This window comes from Cyprinodon variegatus, unplaced genomic scaffold (genome assembly GCF_000732505.1).
Source record: "Cyprinodon variegatus isolate N-32 unplaced genomic scaffold, C_variegatus-1.0 Scaffold217, whole genome shotgun sequence".
Taxonomy (NCBI): domain Eukaryota; kingdom Metazoa; phylum Chordata; class Actinopteri; order Cyprinodontiformes; family Cyprinodontidae; genus Cyprinodon; species Cyprinodon variegatus.
In genome coordinates, this window is record NW_015150670.1 from 36,536 (window position 1) to 52,138 (window position 15,603).

Consider the following 15,603-nt stretch of genomic DNA (forward strand, 5'->3'; position numbering starts at 1 on the left):
TTTTTGTTAAATTAAGCAAACAAAACCTGTCTTGAACATTTAAAATAGTATATCGATAAGAGTGATTCCAGAGGAGCTTTCACCTGATAAAGAACACTATGAATAACTGAAGGTTGAGGAGAAGGAGGGTTCCTGTCGCCACAAAATACAATGTAATTGCAACAAAACACTCATGATGAGGGGGGACATTCACCCAGGTAAAACTTGAAGAGACATTTGGAGGGTGAAAATAAATTAAGTAATATTTATTCCTCTGTTTTTTACACTAACTTACTAACTAACCAACTAACTAACCGTCAGGCTCAGTGAGCCTCAGCAGAAGGCTGACCACACTAGCTTCATTTAGTTCAATCTGAAAATCTCACAGGAAGAGAAAAGACAATTAGAAGAAATTTATTGATACAATTACTTTGTCTTTGGCGCTCAGACCTCGGCAGGAAACAGAGCGCTTAATTTTGATAGATATGCATGAACAGGAGCAAAGCATAGGGCTGTTTCCCCCCCAGGCCTGAAACTGGTGGTGGAGTGGAGATGATGAAGTTGGTCAGTCTGTAGACTGCTGGTTAGCGAGTCGGTATGCTGAGCTTTATGGGGAGATCCAGTGGACTGCGTGAGCTGATACTAGAGCTTCACTCAGGTACCTGGAAGATGGAAGTCCAGTTGGATAACACAGGTTGATAGAACCTGTCCTTGACGAGCAAGCATGGAGCGACAGTGGAGAGGAAAAACTCCCCGTTGGGAAGAAACCTCTGGCAGAACCAGGCTCAACATGGCGGTCTTCTGCCGGACCGGTTGAGATGAGACAGGGAACGCAGTAGGAGGAATGACATTCTATGACATTCTGATGAAGCTTTATCTAAGATGGTGGAGGAGGGGCTGGAGGTGGGTTGAAGCGCATCCACCACCTACGCACAGGAGCACACAAGTGGATCGGAGGCCTTTTAAGATGAACTTTGGATGCTGATTGGCTTTCGTGGAGGTGTGATTCAAAGTTGATTGGCTGTGACGCAGGTGGATAGGAGAGCAATGAGTTTCTTCAGTTGAACTTCCGCCTAGGCTCCATATTCACAGAATTTCCACAATCTGACCTAAGCAAAAATTAGCTACTCTTTGTGCCTGCCACTCACATTTTTTCTTCTTCATTTCTTCTGTTGATGTAATTTTTTCCGTTATGGACCTTTGTAGCATCTTTGTATCCATACGTTTGTTGATCATTTTAGCTAGCGGATCAGCAGTACATGTGGTAATACTCCTTTGCTAAGGGGTACAGGGCAGGATGGCATGTTCAATCTCACATTACATTTAGTGCCACCTCCTCCACCAGAGACCAGGAGCCATGAAGGATAGAAGTAAAGAGAACAGTGTCATGCTGATGTTTCACACATGAGAAGTGGAAATTATATTTCTCCCAATGGGTCTGTACATAGATGTCAATCGGATGGCGATTGGCAAAAGCTCTCCAGAATTAAATTTCTGTCAAATCAGATCAAAATGGATTAGAACTTCAGTCTGACATGTTTACGTTACAAATTTTTTATCTGATCAGGTCTTCAATATCACTATCTGTGTCCATGTAAACATATCTAATGAGCCTTGTACTGCTGGAGGTTTATTCCTTGTTGAGGGGAGTTTTTTCTCTCCAGTCTCGATACATGAATCTGAACCTGCCAGCTCTCTGTGTGTATGTCCGTGGAGTCGGAAAAAGATTGTGGAAACAACTTCTTATAGCTGCATTTTTTCACTCATCTTTGTGAGCCCATGGGAGAGAGAACAAAAATCAAAGGTTGTCATGAGTCACACTGTTAAAGGTATAGAGGATGATTTTTTATTTCCGGGTGGATCATATAAATAAGTGGTCCTTCTAATTGTCAATCATTCTGGTGATATGTTTACATAAGGCCTTTCTATGTGCTCCTCCCGTTAGCTATCTTCTATTGGGCATGCACAATTTCAGGCATCTATATGTGGTGAGCTACTGTTTCAGAAAGTCTTTAAAGCTCCCCTTTCTCACCGCGATTCTTTGAAAATGGTTGTGGGTCGTAAGAGAAAAAGTGTCTACGAAATGTATGAGAAGAAAAGAAAGGCCTCAGGAGACGCAGGTATGTGCGGGAAAGTTTTGCACGCAGGCATGGCACAGTGGACCAACGGAGAAGTGATCGTCTGTCTGTACGGTAAGTTGACTGAGTTCACTATACGTCCCCAATCTATATAGGGATTGAAGGATTTAGGGGTTAGGATGGACATTCAGACGCAGTAAGCTTGTATGAGCTATGATAACATCAACTTTCAGCGAGTAGAAATGGGCTTGTGTATGCTCTCGCAAATGCATTGTTTTTTAAAGTGGAGAGGTCTTTTGAAAGATTTTAGAAATCACTCAATAATACCTTTAATGTATAGTTATATTTCTCGAGATGCTGCTCTAACTTTTTACAAATTTTACTTTCTTCTGATTGAAATATTATATTTTTATTTAAAGTACACCCTTAAAAACCTGAAATTTTTTGTTGTTGCTAACAGAAGAATGGTGTTATCTTCGGGGGCAGTAGTCTTGGCAGAGACTTTCCTCTCTCCATACTCCTCCTTCAGCTCCTCTGGGGGAAACCCAAGGTGCTCCCAGGTCAGCTGAGAGACATAGTGCCTTCAGTGTGTCCTGGGTTGTCCCTGGACCTCCTATCAGTGGAAAGCGCCTTGAACACCTTCAAGGAAGCCGTCAAAGGGGCATCCGGACTAGAAGTCTGAGCCACAGAAGCTGACTCCTCTCGATGTGGAGGAGAAGCGGCTCTACTACCGGCATAGTGGGCAGCCACTTGTATCACTGGCTGAAATTCTGTCATAATTCAGATTTCATGAACATACGTAGACCAGAGCACTGACCAACCAGTAAATCTAGAGCTTTGGCTTTTGGCCCAGCTCTCCCTTTACCACAACAGACTGGTGCAGCGTCCACATCACACTGATCCGTCTATCGATTTCACGCTCCATTCTCCCCAAGATACTTAAACTTTGCCAAACTAGGTAGTACTTCTCCTCAGACCTAAAGAAGGCAAAACACCAGAATCATAATCTCTGACTTGGAAGAGCTGATGTTCATCTTCATACAGTGGATGTTGTAGGTCTTGGCAGAAATGAGCCAGCAGAATAAGGTCAACCACAAAAAGCAGGGAATATGTATGTCTGTATTTATGTATGGATGTACCTACGTATGTATGTACGTATAAATGGATGGATGGATCTCGGGTTGCTGAGGTTCTTTTCCATTTAGACTTTGTTGTCAGGAATATAGTCTTTAAATAATAAAAGAAATATTTTCCCACATTCTGTTTACTGTGTAAATACTTACTCTGACATTTGTGTTTTGAACCCTTTGTGCTTAAATGTCTACTGTAAAACAAATGTCTGAGACCCAAACAGCTTCAGGATATTTTTAGGTGTGTTTCACTTCCTATTTCTCACAGTTTTAGTACTCTGATAAAGAAGGCATGAGGTGCTGACCTGGAGGAGGCCTCTTTCTGAACATCTCCACTCTGCTGCCGTCCTGTTGCTAAGGCCCATGAGACTGTCTGTAGAGATGGAAGAGAAGGCAGTTCTGTAAGATCAGCAGATGCCTTATTGTGACAAACTACATAACAAAATAAAGAGCTATGGGTTGTAGTGATTCAGAGCAGGTGGAGGGAAAATGAAGTGAAAACCACAAAAACAGGACACCTCGCAAAAGGCGTCAATAAACAATTGCCTTTTTGATTTAAAATCTAAATGTTTGATTCTGGATGCAATCACTCGATACAGCATATTTACTGATAAAAATGAGATCTAAACCAGTAATGCATTCAGATCTCTGCACAACAGAATTAACGTTCTCATCCAGCAGACCATCCTCTGCTTTGTGAGCGCAGTAATGAGGAAATGATATTCAGCCGAGAGCCGCATCCGTCTCTGTGACGCTCTCTGAGGAGCTGGTGGCTTCAAGCAGATCCCCTATCATTCCCCTCTCTTCGGTTAAGGAGACCGAAGAACAATACTAAAAAATCTCTTCCCTTCTTTGCAGTGTCCCTCTCTACTCAATTATACTGGCTTGTTACTGTGGAGCTCCTTGGTGTTTGTATTCACTGCATTTTGTCTAAGTTAAGTACAGAATCTTGGAGGCAGAGGATGACAGATGAGCCATTACAAGTCGTTCTCTCGGGTTTAGCACTGCATACAGTACAATGGACACAGACTAAAGGCAGCAAATACCCAATCGATACTCTTTGAGAAAGAGCAGCTCTGCCTTTCTTCATGCAAGCTGGGCAGATTAACTTCCAGCTACTGTTTCTAGAATCACTTTCTGCCCTTCTGTATATCATCAAATTTCTTTGTGAACCCTATCTTGTTACTCTTTGCACTCCACAACCCACAGTGGCAACAAAACATTTGGATATTACAGCCTCCCTGTGACTTTTTTAGCAAGTAAAGGAATAACAGTCATTCCTGTGGGGATAAAGTGTTTTCTTTTATGTACTTTTGGATTTAAAGAAGAAACCATTTAAGTTGATGGAAAGTTTAACTTTGTTTTGAAAATTAAAACCTAATGAAAAATCCTTGTGGTAAAAGAAATAGAAAAAAGAAAAGATAAAAACAAAGGTGGCTATTTCTTTGGTACATGACGTGATTTTCAAATATTACCACTGTGTTTTAATTCATAAACTCTTTACCTTAATTCAGGGGGATTTAGAGTAGTCTCGCAAACATCATAATGAAGACAAAGGAAAATAGTACACAAACTAATGGAGAGGGCCATAGAGACACCTGAGGCAGGGAAGCAGGGTGAGCTTTGAACAAAGAAACATACATTAAAAAAATGATTCCAAAAAGCAGCAGAGGAAAACATGCTAACATTAAAATACCTGCAAAAAATCCCAAATTTTAAGATAATTCACTTAAACGCATTTCAGAAATCATACAGTCCTCTACTCATATCACAGCATCAGAAAATCTGAGCTTTTATTTCCTTCCTTTAGCATGCTGCAACATTTCATGTGTACAACCTTAGAGCAAGAACAGCTTGTCATTTTCCTCTCACCTCTCTGCACTCTATACTCTTTCAGTTTTCATACCCTTTTCACTCTTATGTTGCCCGTCTGTCACTGACATCTTCTCTAAACCGTTAAACCTGCTATAACCACCACAGACAAACTCAATTCCTGCTCCGGACATCTGGGTTTTATGTGCATCACTGCTAACATGAAAGTGGATGTTTACGTCTCTGAATCATCTAACAGGTAGAGGATTCAATGTGGTGAAAATCCCCTGGTGAAATTTCTCGCCTTGAACTGCAACATCACCTTCAACACTTTTGTCATTACCGTAGTGAGAACTGATCTACTGTACATAAACTTATTACATGAGTCAACAACTGGGCCAGCCAATTATTTCACAAGATTGTTACTGGATTTCATATGGGATTAAACATAACTAATGTGTATGCTTCTTTATATGAGACCTGTAATAAAACACAAATATTCCTATTGTCAGGGAACTATGGTTACATTTGCAAGATTTCCTTATAATTTTTTTTTTTTATTTTTTTTCTTCATGCAACACACTTCTTCCCATGTTCATTTCTGGTATTAGAATCTGTCTGTTTGGTCATAAATCCATGATGTGGTCTCTCCAGTTATGTTTTGGCTCTGCCCTAGAATTGCCCAGGTTACTTTCTGATCAAATGCCTGTTTGAGTGTAGAGGAGTGGCTTCTTCTAAGATCAAGAGAGCAGGAATTGTGGCCGAAGTCGCCTACATACCCAAATCTCAACTATGCATTGAGGGGTGTCCGATTTTCTAGGGAGGATTACAAAGCTATAACTGTTGTGGCTTCAATTTGAGGGTGTAGTGGTAGAGAGTTAGGGCTAGTGGTTGTGTGGAAGGCGAACATTGGGATTGGGGCCATAGTCTTGCCTCTGTATTTTCAAAGAATCTTTTCTTGGTAGATTCAGCCCTTCTTTGGCTTCCACTGATCTGAGGACACCACAATGCCTTCCCAAGCCAGATGGGACATATAAACCATCCAGTCAATATGAATTCATCTTCTGCTACATCCTATTAACTTATTAACAAATCACTGAGGGCCTGTACTTGAAGCAACCCTTTGAACAATGGATGTACATGAACTTTGGCACAAAATACAGAATTGTGCTCAGCAATCCTGTATTGTTTTTTGCAATGATACCACTACACTGGGTAACTTAAATACAATTTTTGGTTGGATAATAGCGTAATTTAATATTGTCAGAGTAGTATTCCCTCCCCAGTCTTCCTTCCAATGTTTTTCTATAATGAACATCTTTTTTTATGACTATTTGAGATTGGCCACCAGTCAGCCAGAGGTACAAGGTTGAAAATCATGTTTCTTTTTCTTTCCCCTTCATGGATATGTGCTTAGTTTAGCCTTTTCACATAAACTCCCCATGAAAAACAAAGACATTAGAGCTTGTATGCACAAAAATGTGAAAAAGTGAGAGTGAAAAAAGACAAATTACATACATTAAAATACAGTGTCTCCAGTGTTTCCACCAGTCCGCCTGCTCTTGTTAACACCTCATGTCGCACCATGTACAGATGAAGTCAGTTTAGAAAGGTATTTATCACACTGGACTCCTTCAGTAAATGAGAGTAAAATTTGTGTCTACGGTAACAAGAGGAACTCTAACTTTCAGAAACATTATGACTCATAGAAAGCGACAGTGACTTTGTAAAAACAATTCCCCCAAACTAACCACATTTTCGACAAAAATAGCTCTGTATGAATGATAACTTTGTTATACTACAAACATTTAGAAAGACATTTACATCTAAAACATAAGTCGTAAAACATCAAAAAAGAAAGCCACATGTATAAAATCTGTTTCACAGCTCAGAATCCTCCTACCTTTTTCAACTTTGCATCAGAAATGTGTTTCTGGAGAAAAATTGTGCAGAGTTTTAGGTCATGATGAGGTTCAGAGTTCAGTTAGATATGACCTGACGATTGGTAGACTCAGTTTGGAAAAGAATAGAAGAGAGTAGAGCAGAGGTGGATGCTGTGCAAAGATTCAATGGGTCAAGATCAGGGAGGGTTGGCATTGACTAGAGGAGGAGAGAGAGAGGAAGAGAGAGAGGAAGAGAGAGAGGAAGAGAGAGAGGAAGAGAGAGAGAGAGAGAGGAGGTGGGAGGGAGGGTTTCACTTACTACTTCTTTAGCTGAACTTCCTGGTCCCAGTAGAGTAATTTTGGCAAGCTTTACATTTCTCTCTCATTCTGTCTTACATCTGCAGCTCTGAAGACCACCTAATAAACTGGTTTTCACCAATTCCCCCCATTTTCTAAATTATTTTATTTTATCCACAGCTGTTTTTCAAGCCCAAACAGCCACCTTATCTACAGTGTTTATCTATTTGGCGTCATTGCACCCTCTGCTGTTTAATTTGCGCTCTACAACAGCTTCTCACTGTTCAGATCAGTTTGTAGCACTGATGACTTGGTCCCGGGTTTGATTCCTAGATACGTTGTGCATTGGGATTTGCATGTCCTTCCGTGCATGCATGGGTTCTCTACAGGTACTCTGACTTCCTCACATAGTCCAAAAACATGACTGTTAGGTTAATTGGCAGCTGTAAATTGTCCTTAAGTGTGTTTGTGTGTTTGCATGGTTATGTATCTCTGTGTCACCCTATGACTGTGTCACCCTATGACAGACAGGTGACCTTTCCAGAGTTTACTTGACCTTTCAGCTACAGAGAGCTGGTGATACGCACCGGTCCCACCTGACCCTGACAGAATAAGTGGGAGAAGATGGATGGATGGATGTTTATAAATAAGAAAAAAAAACATCTGTTGTATTAATATCTTCCTCTGGGAAAAAGGAAAAAATGTCTTCACATGTTTTGGGTCATAAGCACTTTTTGAATTAATACACGTAAGGTTCAAAAGCATCCATTAAAAACACATAAAAAAGCCATTATACATCATACCAAATATAATAAAATTAAAACATCTCTCCAGTCATATTTAAAAACTGTTTAAAAAGAGAAACAAACCTATGAAAACAAATTTCCTAATGTTCCAAGTCCATGAATCTTTTTTCCACTGGATTACTGCCCTTCATGTTCCCCTAAAAATGTATGGAGACGGTGTACAGCCTTAGTCGTCCTATGACCTTGCTTGTTACTATTGTTTTCCTTGGAGTCCTACTCTGATTTTTTGAACTCCAATGAGCTGGAAGGTCCATTAACTATCAATTAAAAATACACAAACACACAGATCCACTTATAGTACAAATTACAAAAGAATGATAGAGCTGACAGATGTGTCATGGATGCTTTTGTAAAAACTGAAACTGAATCATAACAATAAATATATATCTGAAAGGAAACACTATAAAGAATTTTCTAATTTTTATATTATTTCAACACTTTCAGATCTTTACCAGGGGTAGCAATAAAAGTGGTGGTAGGTATGTTCTCAATTAAATCCTAATTATTAAGAAATTGTGAATCCATTCATCCATCCATTTTCCTTTACGCTTATCCCTGCTGGGGTTGCGAGGGGTGCTGGTGCCTATCTCCAGCTGTCTACGGGCGAGACACGGGGTACACCCTGGAAAGGTCGCCAGTCCATTGCAGGGCAACACAGAGAAAAACAGGACAATCAACCATTCACATACACAATCACACCTAATGAGAATTTAGAGAAGCCAATTAAACTAACGGTCACATTTTTTGGACTCTGGAAGGAAATACTAAATATTCGATTTTTGTAACATTCATATTATCAACATAAATGTATTGAGGGGGCATCTTATGCATTTTATTTAAAAGTTTGTGTTGTAAAAGTAATTTAAACAATTCAATATATAACTTGTTATAAGGAAAATAAATATTAAAACCTTTTCTCTCTTTTCTTGATTTATTGAAGGCCGAGATTTGCTTGCATAAGGTTCTCCTCTCTGTTGAACTCATTGTGCACACCAAAGCAAAAACCATATCTCAGAAGAAGAGCAAACTTTCAATCCTTTTTTTTAATAACAGGTCATGTCAAATAAAAATAAAAAAATACAGTAATTGATAAGAAAAAGACAAGGTGTAAAATCAATGGGTTAAATTCCCTATGTTGTGGATGGCAAGCCTAACGTAACTTCTGAGTCAGGTTGAGCTTGATCCCTGCTGCTGCTCAAACTTTATTGTTTGTTGACCTATGAGGCTCAAACCTGTGTTTCCTATCAATCTGTCAGGATTATATCTCACACAGAGCAGCTGGCTGCTGTATTAGCCTCTAAACTAGCAAATGACAGGCTGATATTCTGTAGAATTTCTCACTGTCTAATTGCACGCCACAGTGTATTCAACAAGGGTAATAAAGTTCACTTTTTACATTCTCCATAGTTTGAAAAGTGACATATAAATTGCACTGAAAAGGGGGGGGGNGGGGTTGTTAACAGTAATAGATGTCTCCAAAGTGATAAATTGTGATATCACATATAATCCACACAAATGGTTCTCCATAAGGAGTAAATGACCTCAATTGTTGTCAGGCAAAAAAAAAAAAAAAAGCGTTTTTCATGTTTGCCAGTAAATGTTTTTACTAGCTTGGTGTCATTACTAATCTGTAACTTGATTTTATGATGTAAAAGTTATTTTAGCCACAATCAGCTGATATTAAAACCAAGAGCTAAAACACCTTGTTTCTCTCTTCTTAAAGATAAATTAAATTATTTATAGAATCTATTTAATCTATTTTCAAACTGACTCTAAATGTGATAGCTGTGATGTTTCTTCTTGTCATGGCCTGCCTATTACACTTCGTTCTCAGCTGAAGGACTCATTCCATTTCCAAATCTTTGTCACGTACAAAATGAAGATTATAACTGTATATCCACACAGAGAAATTGTCCTAATTAGATTAAAACATCAGTTCTGACGCACAACAGGCAGCCCATACCAGGGTGTGATAAACTCACACATTTTCAATAATAATTATCCCAACAAACCCTTTTGTAGAGAGACAGGATACATATTGAACAGTTGATCCTTTAACCAAGGGGGACCCAGTCTAGAAACTCATTTAACTCATTAAATCAGGGACCGACTGTGCACACAAACAAACCGAATGATTACTTTTTAAATTTTTCTTTACATTATTAGTGTTTCATATTAAAAAATTTTAACTCCTTTAAAAGAAGCCCCTGAGATGTATGCACTTCAAAGAAATACCTAAATATATACTACATTTTCACTCAATCTGCTTATGCCATCTGTTTGGTTGTAAAACTTTGGAACACTAATATTATGTTACCAATCTAAAAATATGTCGAGTTTAGGTCGCCTCCTGTTGCCAGTCTTGCAGGCCGTTTGACGCTGTTTTTAATGATGGAATCTGTTGAGAGGCTTGGAGAGGGTTCTGGGTCAGGCAGCTGCCATTCAATGAAGATCAAATAAAGCAGAGACGCTAGAGGGCCTCCAATAAGTGGAGCCACCAATGGAACCCAGAACCAGTAATTGTAACACCTGAGGAGCAATCACAAAAAAAGAAGAGATTAAAAAAAGTTTCAGTGTTATTGCTTCTGTTTCAGAAAGAGACAAAACCGGAAAAGTTGCTTCAAGCAGAAAATAATGTCTTTTTCAAATCCTTCTCATGATAGTAGCTCTTTCTTGTTAGAAAACAGCATTGATATGATCTGCTCAATAAAAGGTGATATACATCATCCGGTACACACTGTTTTCTAAGAATATGAAAATGCTGTTTCTTTTAAAAACATATAATCTCTGAGAGTGTTGATGTTCATAGGCAAACCAAGATAAGGTTCTTACGTAAAGACTTCAGTCCCCCAGCCGGCAGTCAAAGTGAAGAGGCGTGGCCCAAGGTCACGAGCAGGATTTATTGCAGCGCCACAGTTCGCTGACATGGACATCCCGATCCCGAGCACAATTGTTGCAACTATAGGAGGAACCAGATCTGAGGGTGCAGGGGTATTCCTCTTTTCTTCCAAACCTAGGATGCATAACATCAACATGCCAGTACCCACTACCTGATGAGAGAGAGATTTATGCATTCACCACAGGTTTGTGGAATTTTATCAAAGCAGTGCTTTAAATTTGAAAAACACCTACTTGATCAAGGAAACTCCTGCCTAATGTAAGGTACTCAGCTGGATATGTGGCAAATATAGATGCTGTTTCATTTGGGCCATAAACGGTCAAGACTCCTCCACTGAACTCCATTATAGCATCTGGAACAGAAACATGTTTTAACATCAGAAACAAACTTTTGGTTGCAGATGTGTGGAAATCTGAGCATCCCTGGTGTTTTGGAGAGTTTTAAAAGGAAAGCATCATAATGATAAAAAATTATTAGATTGAATGCAGTCAAACTCTTTAGTAAGCTTCTCATTCTTTGCGTCAATTAAAATGGATTATTGATCACAAAAATGCAATATTTTTATCGCGCAACCAGAACATCCTGGGTTTCAGTCCTAGCCTGGGGTGTTTCATTTGAGTTTAAATGCATGAAATTTCTCAGGGTAGCCCGACATTCCCCCCAATATATACGTCTTTTTTTTTTTTTTACAGTGTCCTTTCTGGCAAATGTTGTGTTGTTGCGTGTTTCTCGGTTGTAATCAAAACTGGGAGTACCAAAGAGGGTGCCCGGCAAACTCCAAAACCAGATATTTGTTTCAAATCTATTCAAATGCAATAACTATGTGGCCTATTTTTCAGTCTCTGTGTTAAGAAGTGTTGAGAAGGACTTGGTTCGTTTGCACTCAATGCTTTTTATTAGTTGGAACAGCTCAGTAAGATGATAAGACCAACCGTAGTAGACAGCATAGACCAGCGCTGATGCCACATATGCTCCGAGCACCTGGGAGAGGCAGTAGGGTACCAGCCTTCCCCACTTTACCCTTCTCACAACACAGAAACTTAGAGTCACTGCGGGGTTCAGATGGGCACCTGGAGAAAAAAAGGAGTAATATATATATATAATGTTAATTTGCTTTATCTATAGGTATGGTGAATTTAAATAGCCTTAGCTTTACATTTAATGAATAAAAGGATAAATCTGATCTGCTATTTATCTGTTATTGGATTCGATATTTCACCTTTTAGGGGGGGTCAGGAGAAATGTTTTATTTTTTATTTTTAATCAATTGTATCCAAGTAGAATATCCAAGTAAGTATACACATAGCTTTGCAATATATTCTTACCTGAGATCCCCTTGACCAGATACATGGCCGACATCACTCCCACAGAGAAGGACATGTTGACTGATAGATACTGGCCTTTGGTATCTCGGCTGGTTTTTACCTGAGCTGCTGCACAGCAACCAAAGAGCTGCATAGTACACAGAGAGAGAGGAAGTAACTATTGTTAGGAACAGAGTGATGTAAGAAAAGTTTAGATTAGGACTGTCAGCAATATAACTGTTTAAGAAGTCAGCCAAAACCACCCCCCATTTTTCTCACCCTCTACTTTTTAGATGTCTGCCATTTTTCAGGATCTGGTCTGGACCCCAAAGAAAGTTACATTGCATTCTCCATCCATCCATCCATCCATCCATCCATCCATTTTCTTACACGCTTATCCCAAGTTGGGTCGCGCGGGGTGCTGGTGCCTATCTCCAGCTGTCTACGGGCAAGAGGCGGGGTACACCCTGGACAGGTCGCCAGTCCAATGCAGTACATTGTATGCTCCTATGGCCAAATATCTTGTATGCCTTTGGATGTTTTTCAAACAATCAAAACTTTGCCTTGCTCCGCCCAGTTCTGCTTACTTTTCATCCAATCCACCTGCTTCAGCCTCTTTTTAACCTTCTACCAGTACAGTAATCAGTGCCTGATTATTTGAGCCCTTGGTTAGAGTTTTTTGGCATACCTAAGTGTTTCTGATTTGATCCTGATCCGTTCTGCCTCAGGACCACTGAGCCTGCCCTCTCCCATTCTGATCTGTTTGCCTGACTGGTCCTCAGACTCCTACTGGATTCTTCCTTTGAACCTAACCGGGAACTGCTTCCTGACACTCACATGGATTTCCCTTTGGTACCTCTTCGTATCTATGATCTCCTGACTCTGACTCCTGAGCATGTCCTCTACACTAGCTTTGGCTTCACCCTCTGGGTTATCCCTTCCTTTGTCTGCTCGGTTCTGATAGCCTGCCGGTCCTCCGACCTCTGGGACTTCAGTGTCGGGGACTCTTTCGGAGGCGCCTGTCACGTCTTGTTGGTACCTACCTCGTCGCCTGGGCTCAGACTGAACTTTAAAAACAGGTCAGTGACCCACACGTTCATTAGCATCTTCCGCCAAATAGACATGGTCACTAACCTGTGTTCTCCTCTTGCCGAGGTTCCTGCCTTAGATGCCTACGCTGTTCTCTACAGTTCCATCAAAATAAACATTTTGTAGAACTTTAAAATCCACAAATTCTGTGATGAAATGACATTTATGTTAGTTTTGAAATGTATAGACAATCTCAAAATTCTTAAAATCTTAACATCGTATTGTTTGGCCATAAACCATTGTATATCAGTTTTGGACATTGAGGACCAATGGCCCAGTGTATTCTCAATATGAGTTCGTATGAAATCGTACGAAAAGTTATGCCCCGTAATTTCGGACGTTTTAGACGTTTTTTTCGTCTTATTTCGTCTTATTTCGTCGCATTTTTACGTCTTGCCTCGAGACAAGATATCCTTGCGCATGCGAATCTTACGCACCATACAATAACATAGAATTTAACATACAATTAACCCTAACCCTGACCCTAACCCTAAGATACAAAACATCAAGAAATGTAGTTAGAGACATAAAGAAGTAATTATTGCACTGTTTTTCCCAGTTTGACGTCCGTTCGCGGATCTGGTTTATTCTCTTTCTGCCTGCGCATGCGCACTGATCTGTTTTTTTGAGGAACAACGTCCAAAACGTACGAAATACTGTGCATAACTTTTCATAGGATTTCATACGAACTGATAATGAGAATATGTTGAATGGCAATGTTAATATTAACTTTTATCATTGATTGAGGAATATGTATTAGGCTCTGCTGTGGACTCTTTTCTTTAATTACTGAAAATTTTTCAAGATAAACTTCCGATCTCAAACATAGAATCCATGCTGAACTGATGCATTGCTTCATCTTAGATTTTTCAACCATGTGTGTACATAGTAGCTTAGTTTAGTTAAGTTTCACTTGTTAGTCAAGAGTTTTTAACTGAAATATGTTTGACCTGGGGCTGAATGATTTTTGTTAGTAAAATTGTATGATTGTGTGAGTACTGTACATGGTGCCAGCAGCTGGTGACAGTGTACAACAATATTTATTTATATGTGCTGAGTGCACCCAGTAAGAAAATCTGGTCAAGCTTAAAAAGAGAAAAAAAACCAGTGAACACTCTATTAGGACCAATACCTGGCACATACTTTTTATTTGAAGATTGATATAGGGTTTTATGTGTGGAGGTGTGTGTGTTTCTTTTTTTCCATAGGCAAAGTGAGCGACACGGCCTGTTAAATAAGGTGAGGCCAGCCTTGTTTCTGTATAAAACAGTATTAAACTACAAAAGCATGTTGCCCCATATTGTGACTTACACCTATAGCTAAAACTCACATATGATCTGGATAATTTCCAAATTTTAATGAACTTTTCCTTGGCATGAGGTGCACCTTTGGTCTCTAAAGATCCTTTTCTTGGTTTATAAATAAGGCATATTATATGTCTGCAGCCTCTGGTGTTTGTTCTACTCTCACCTTCTTAATTTGCTCTGCTTTCTTGTTTGATCAGCAGATTGAAACTTCGAGCGTGGCATGGCTCATCTTCCCTGTGTTTTTGTCTTCCCTATAATACTTCTGGATGGATGCTGAATCTGTCAGTAGTCAAAACTGACATGCTCTGGTTTAGGGTGGAACTGCTTGTTCTGCCGCATAATGTTAGAGAATCCTTTAAAAAATGCCTGCATTTGGATGATGATGTGGATCATCACCAACATGAAATGGATTGTTCCTTGTGCTGAGGTGCAATTCCTTTCATTACTATTCAAGTTATCCTGTACATAAACAAACAAATACACACAAACTCCACTAAAAACACAACATCCTTGCAGGAGGTAAAAATTCTTATTCTTAGTAAATTTGATCATTGATCTTTAAATTTTCTTAATTTTTCTGTCACTAATTCCCTTCAAAAAAAAATATTGGAAGCCTAGTTTTTACTAATTGACATTAGATTTATTGATCTTTTGTTTAGCTATTTGGTGATTTTAATATAAACTTGGTGCATGGTACATTCAATTATTGGGATATCTTCTAAGGTTGCTGTGGCAAAACGTAAGTTATAAACATCACCCTTTGGGCTTTTTAGACAATAAAATGTTATCTAATCTAACAAATGCTGTTATATGAAGATAGGTGCCACCATTAACAAGGTGAGTTAAATAATAAATGGACAGGTTCAGGCAAATAGGTGTTCTGACTTATCTAATGGAAAAGGGTTTGGCGCTAGTGGGTGGTGGCTAATGATTAGGCGAATCATGTCCATCTAACCAAACAGACCTTTGCCAAGCTCTAAGCATGGTAAAACATGTTAGGTTCAGAGGTCTTTAAAATC

The 15,603-nt window shown here is 39.4% G+C and overlaps 2 protein-coding genes across 3 annotated transcripts in view; both read right to left on the minus strand.

Moving 5' to 3' along the window:
• atp8b2 (ATPase, aminophospholipid transporter, class I, type 8B, member 2) overlaps positions 1 to 7,041 on the minus strand; it is a 35,904-nt gene extending 28,863 nt beyond the window's left edge. Inside the window, exons 1-2 of one of the 2 annotated variants that reach the window (XM_015380529.1) lie at positions 6,903 to 7,041; positions 3,493 to 3,560 (exon numbers count right to left, since the gene is read on the minus strand). In XM_015380529.1, coding sequence (XP_015236015.1) covers positions 3,493 to 3,517 — 25 coding nt within the window. In that variant the 5' untranslated portion in view covers positions 3,518 to 3,560; positions 6,903 to 7,041. The remainder of the gene's footprint in view (positions 1 to 3,492; positions 3,561 to 6,902) is intronic. The other variant, XM_015380530.1, reaches the window with a different exon arrangement.
• A 3,265-nt stretch (positions 7,042 to 10,306) lies between these two features.
• Positions 10,307 to 15,603, minus strand: part of LOC107088410 (aquaporin-10-like) — a 6,596-nt gene continuing 1,299 nt past the window's right edge. The window contains exons 2-6 of the mRNA XM_015380555.1: positions 12,210 to 12,336; positions 11,817 to 11,954; positions 11,118 to 11,236; positions 10,818 to 11,035; positions 10,307 to 10,514 (exon numbers count right to left, since the gene is read on the minus strand). Of these exons, the coding sequence (XP_015236041.1) occupies positions 10,307 to 10,514; positions 10,818 to 11,035; positions 11,118 to 11,236; positions 11,817 to 11,954; positions 12,210 to 12,336 (810 nt within the window). The remainder of the gene's footprint in view (positions 10,515 to 10,817; positions 11,036 to 11,117; positions 11,237 to 11,816; positions 11,955 to 12,209; positions 12,337 to 15,603) is intronic.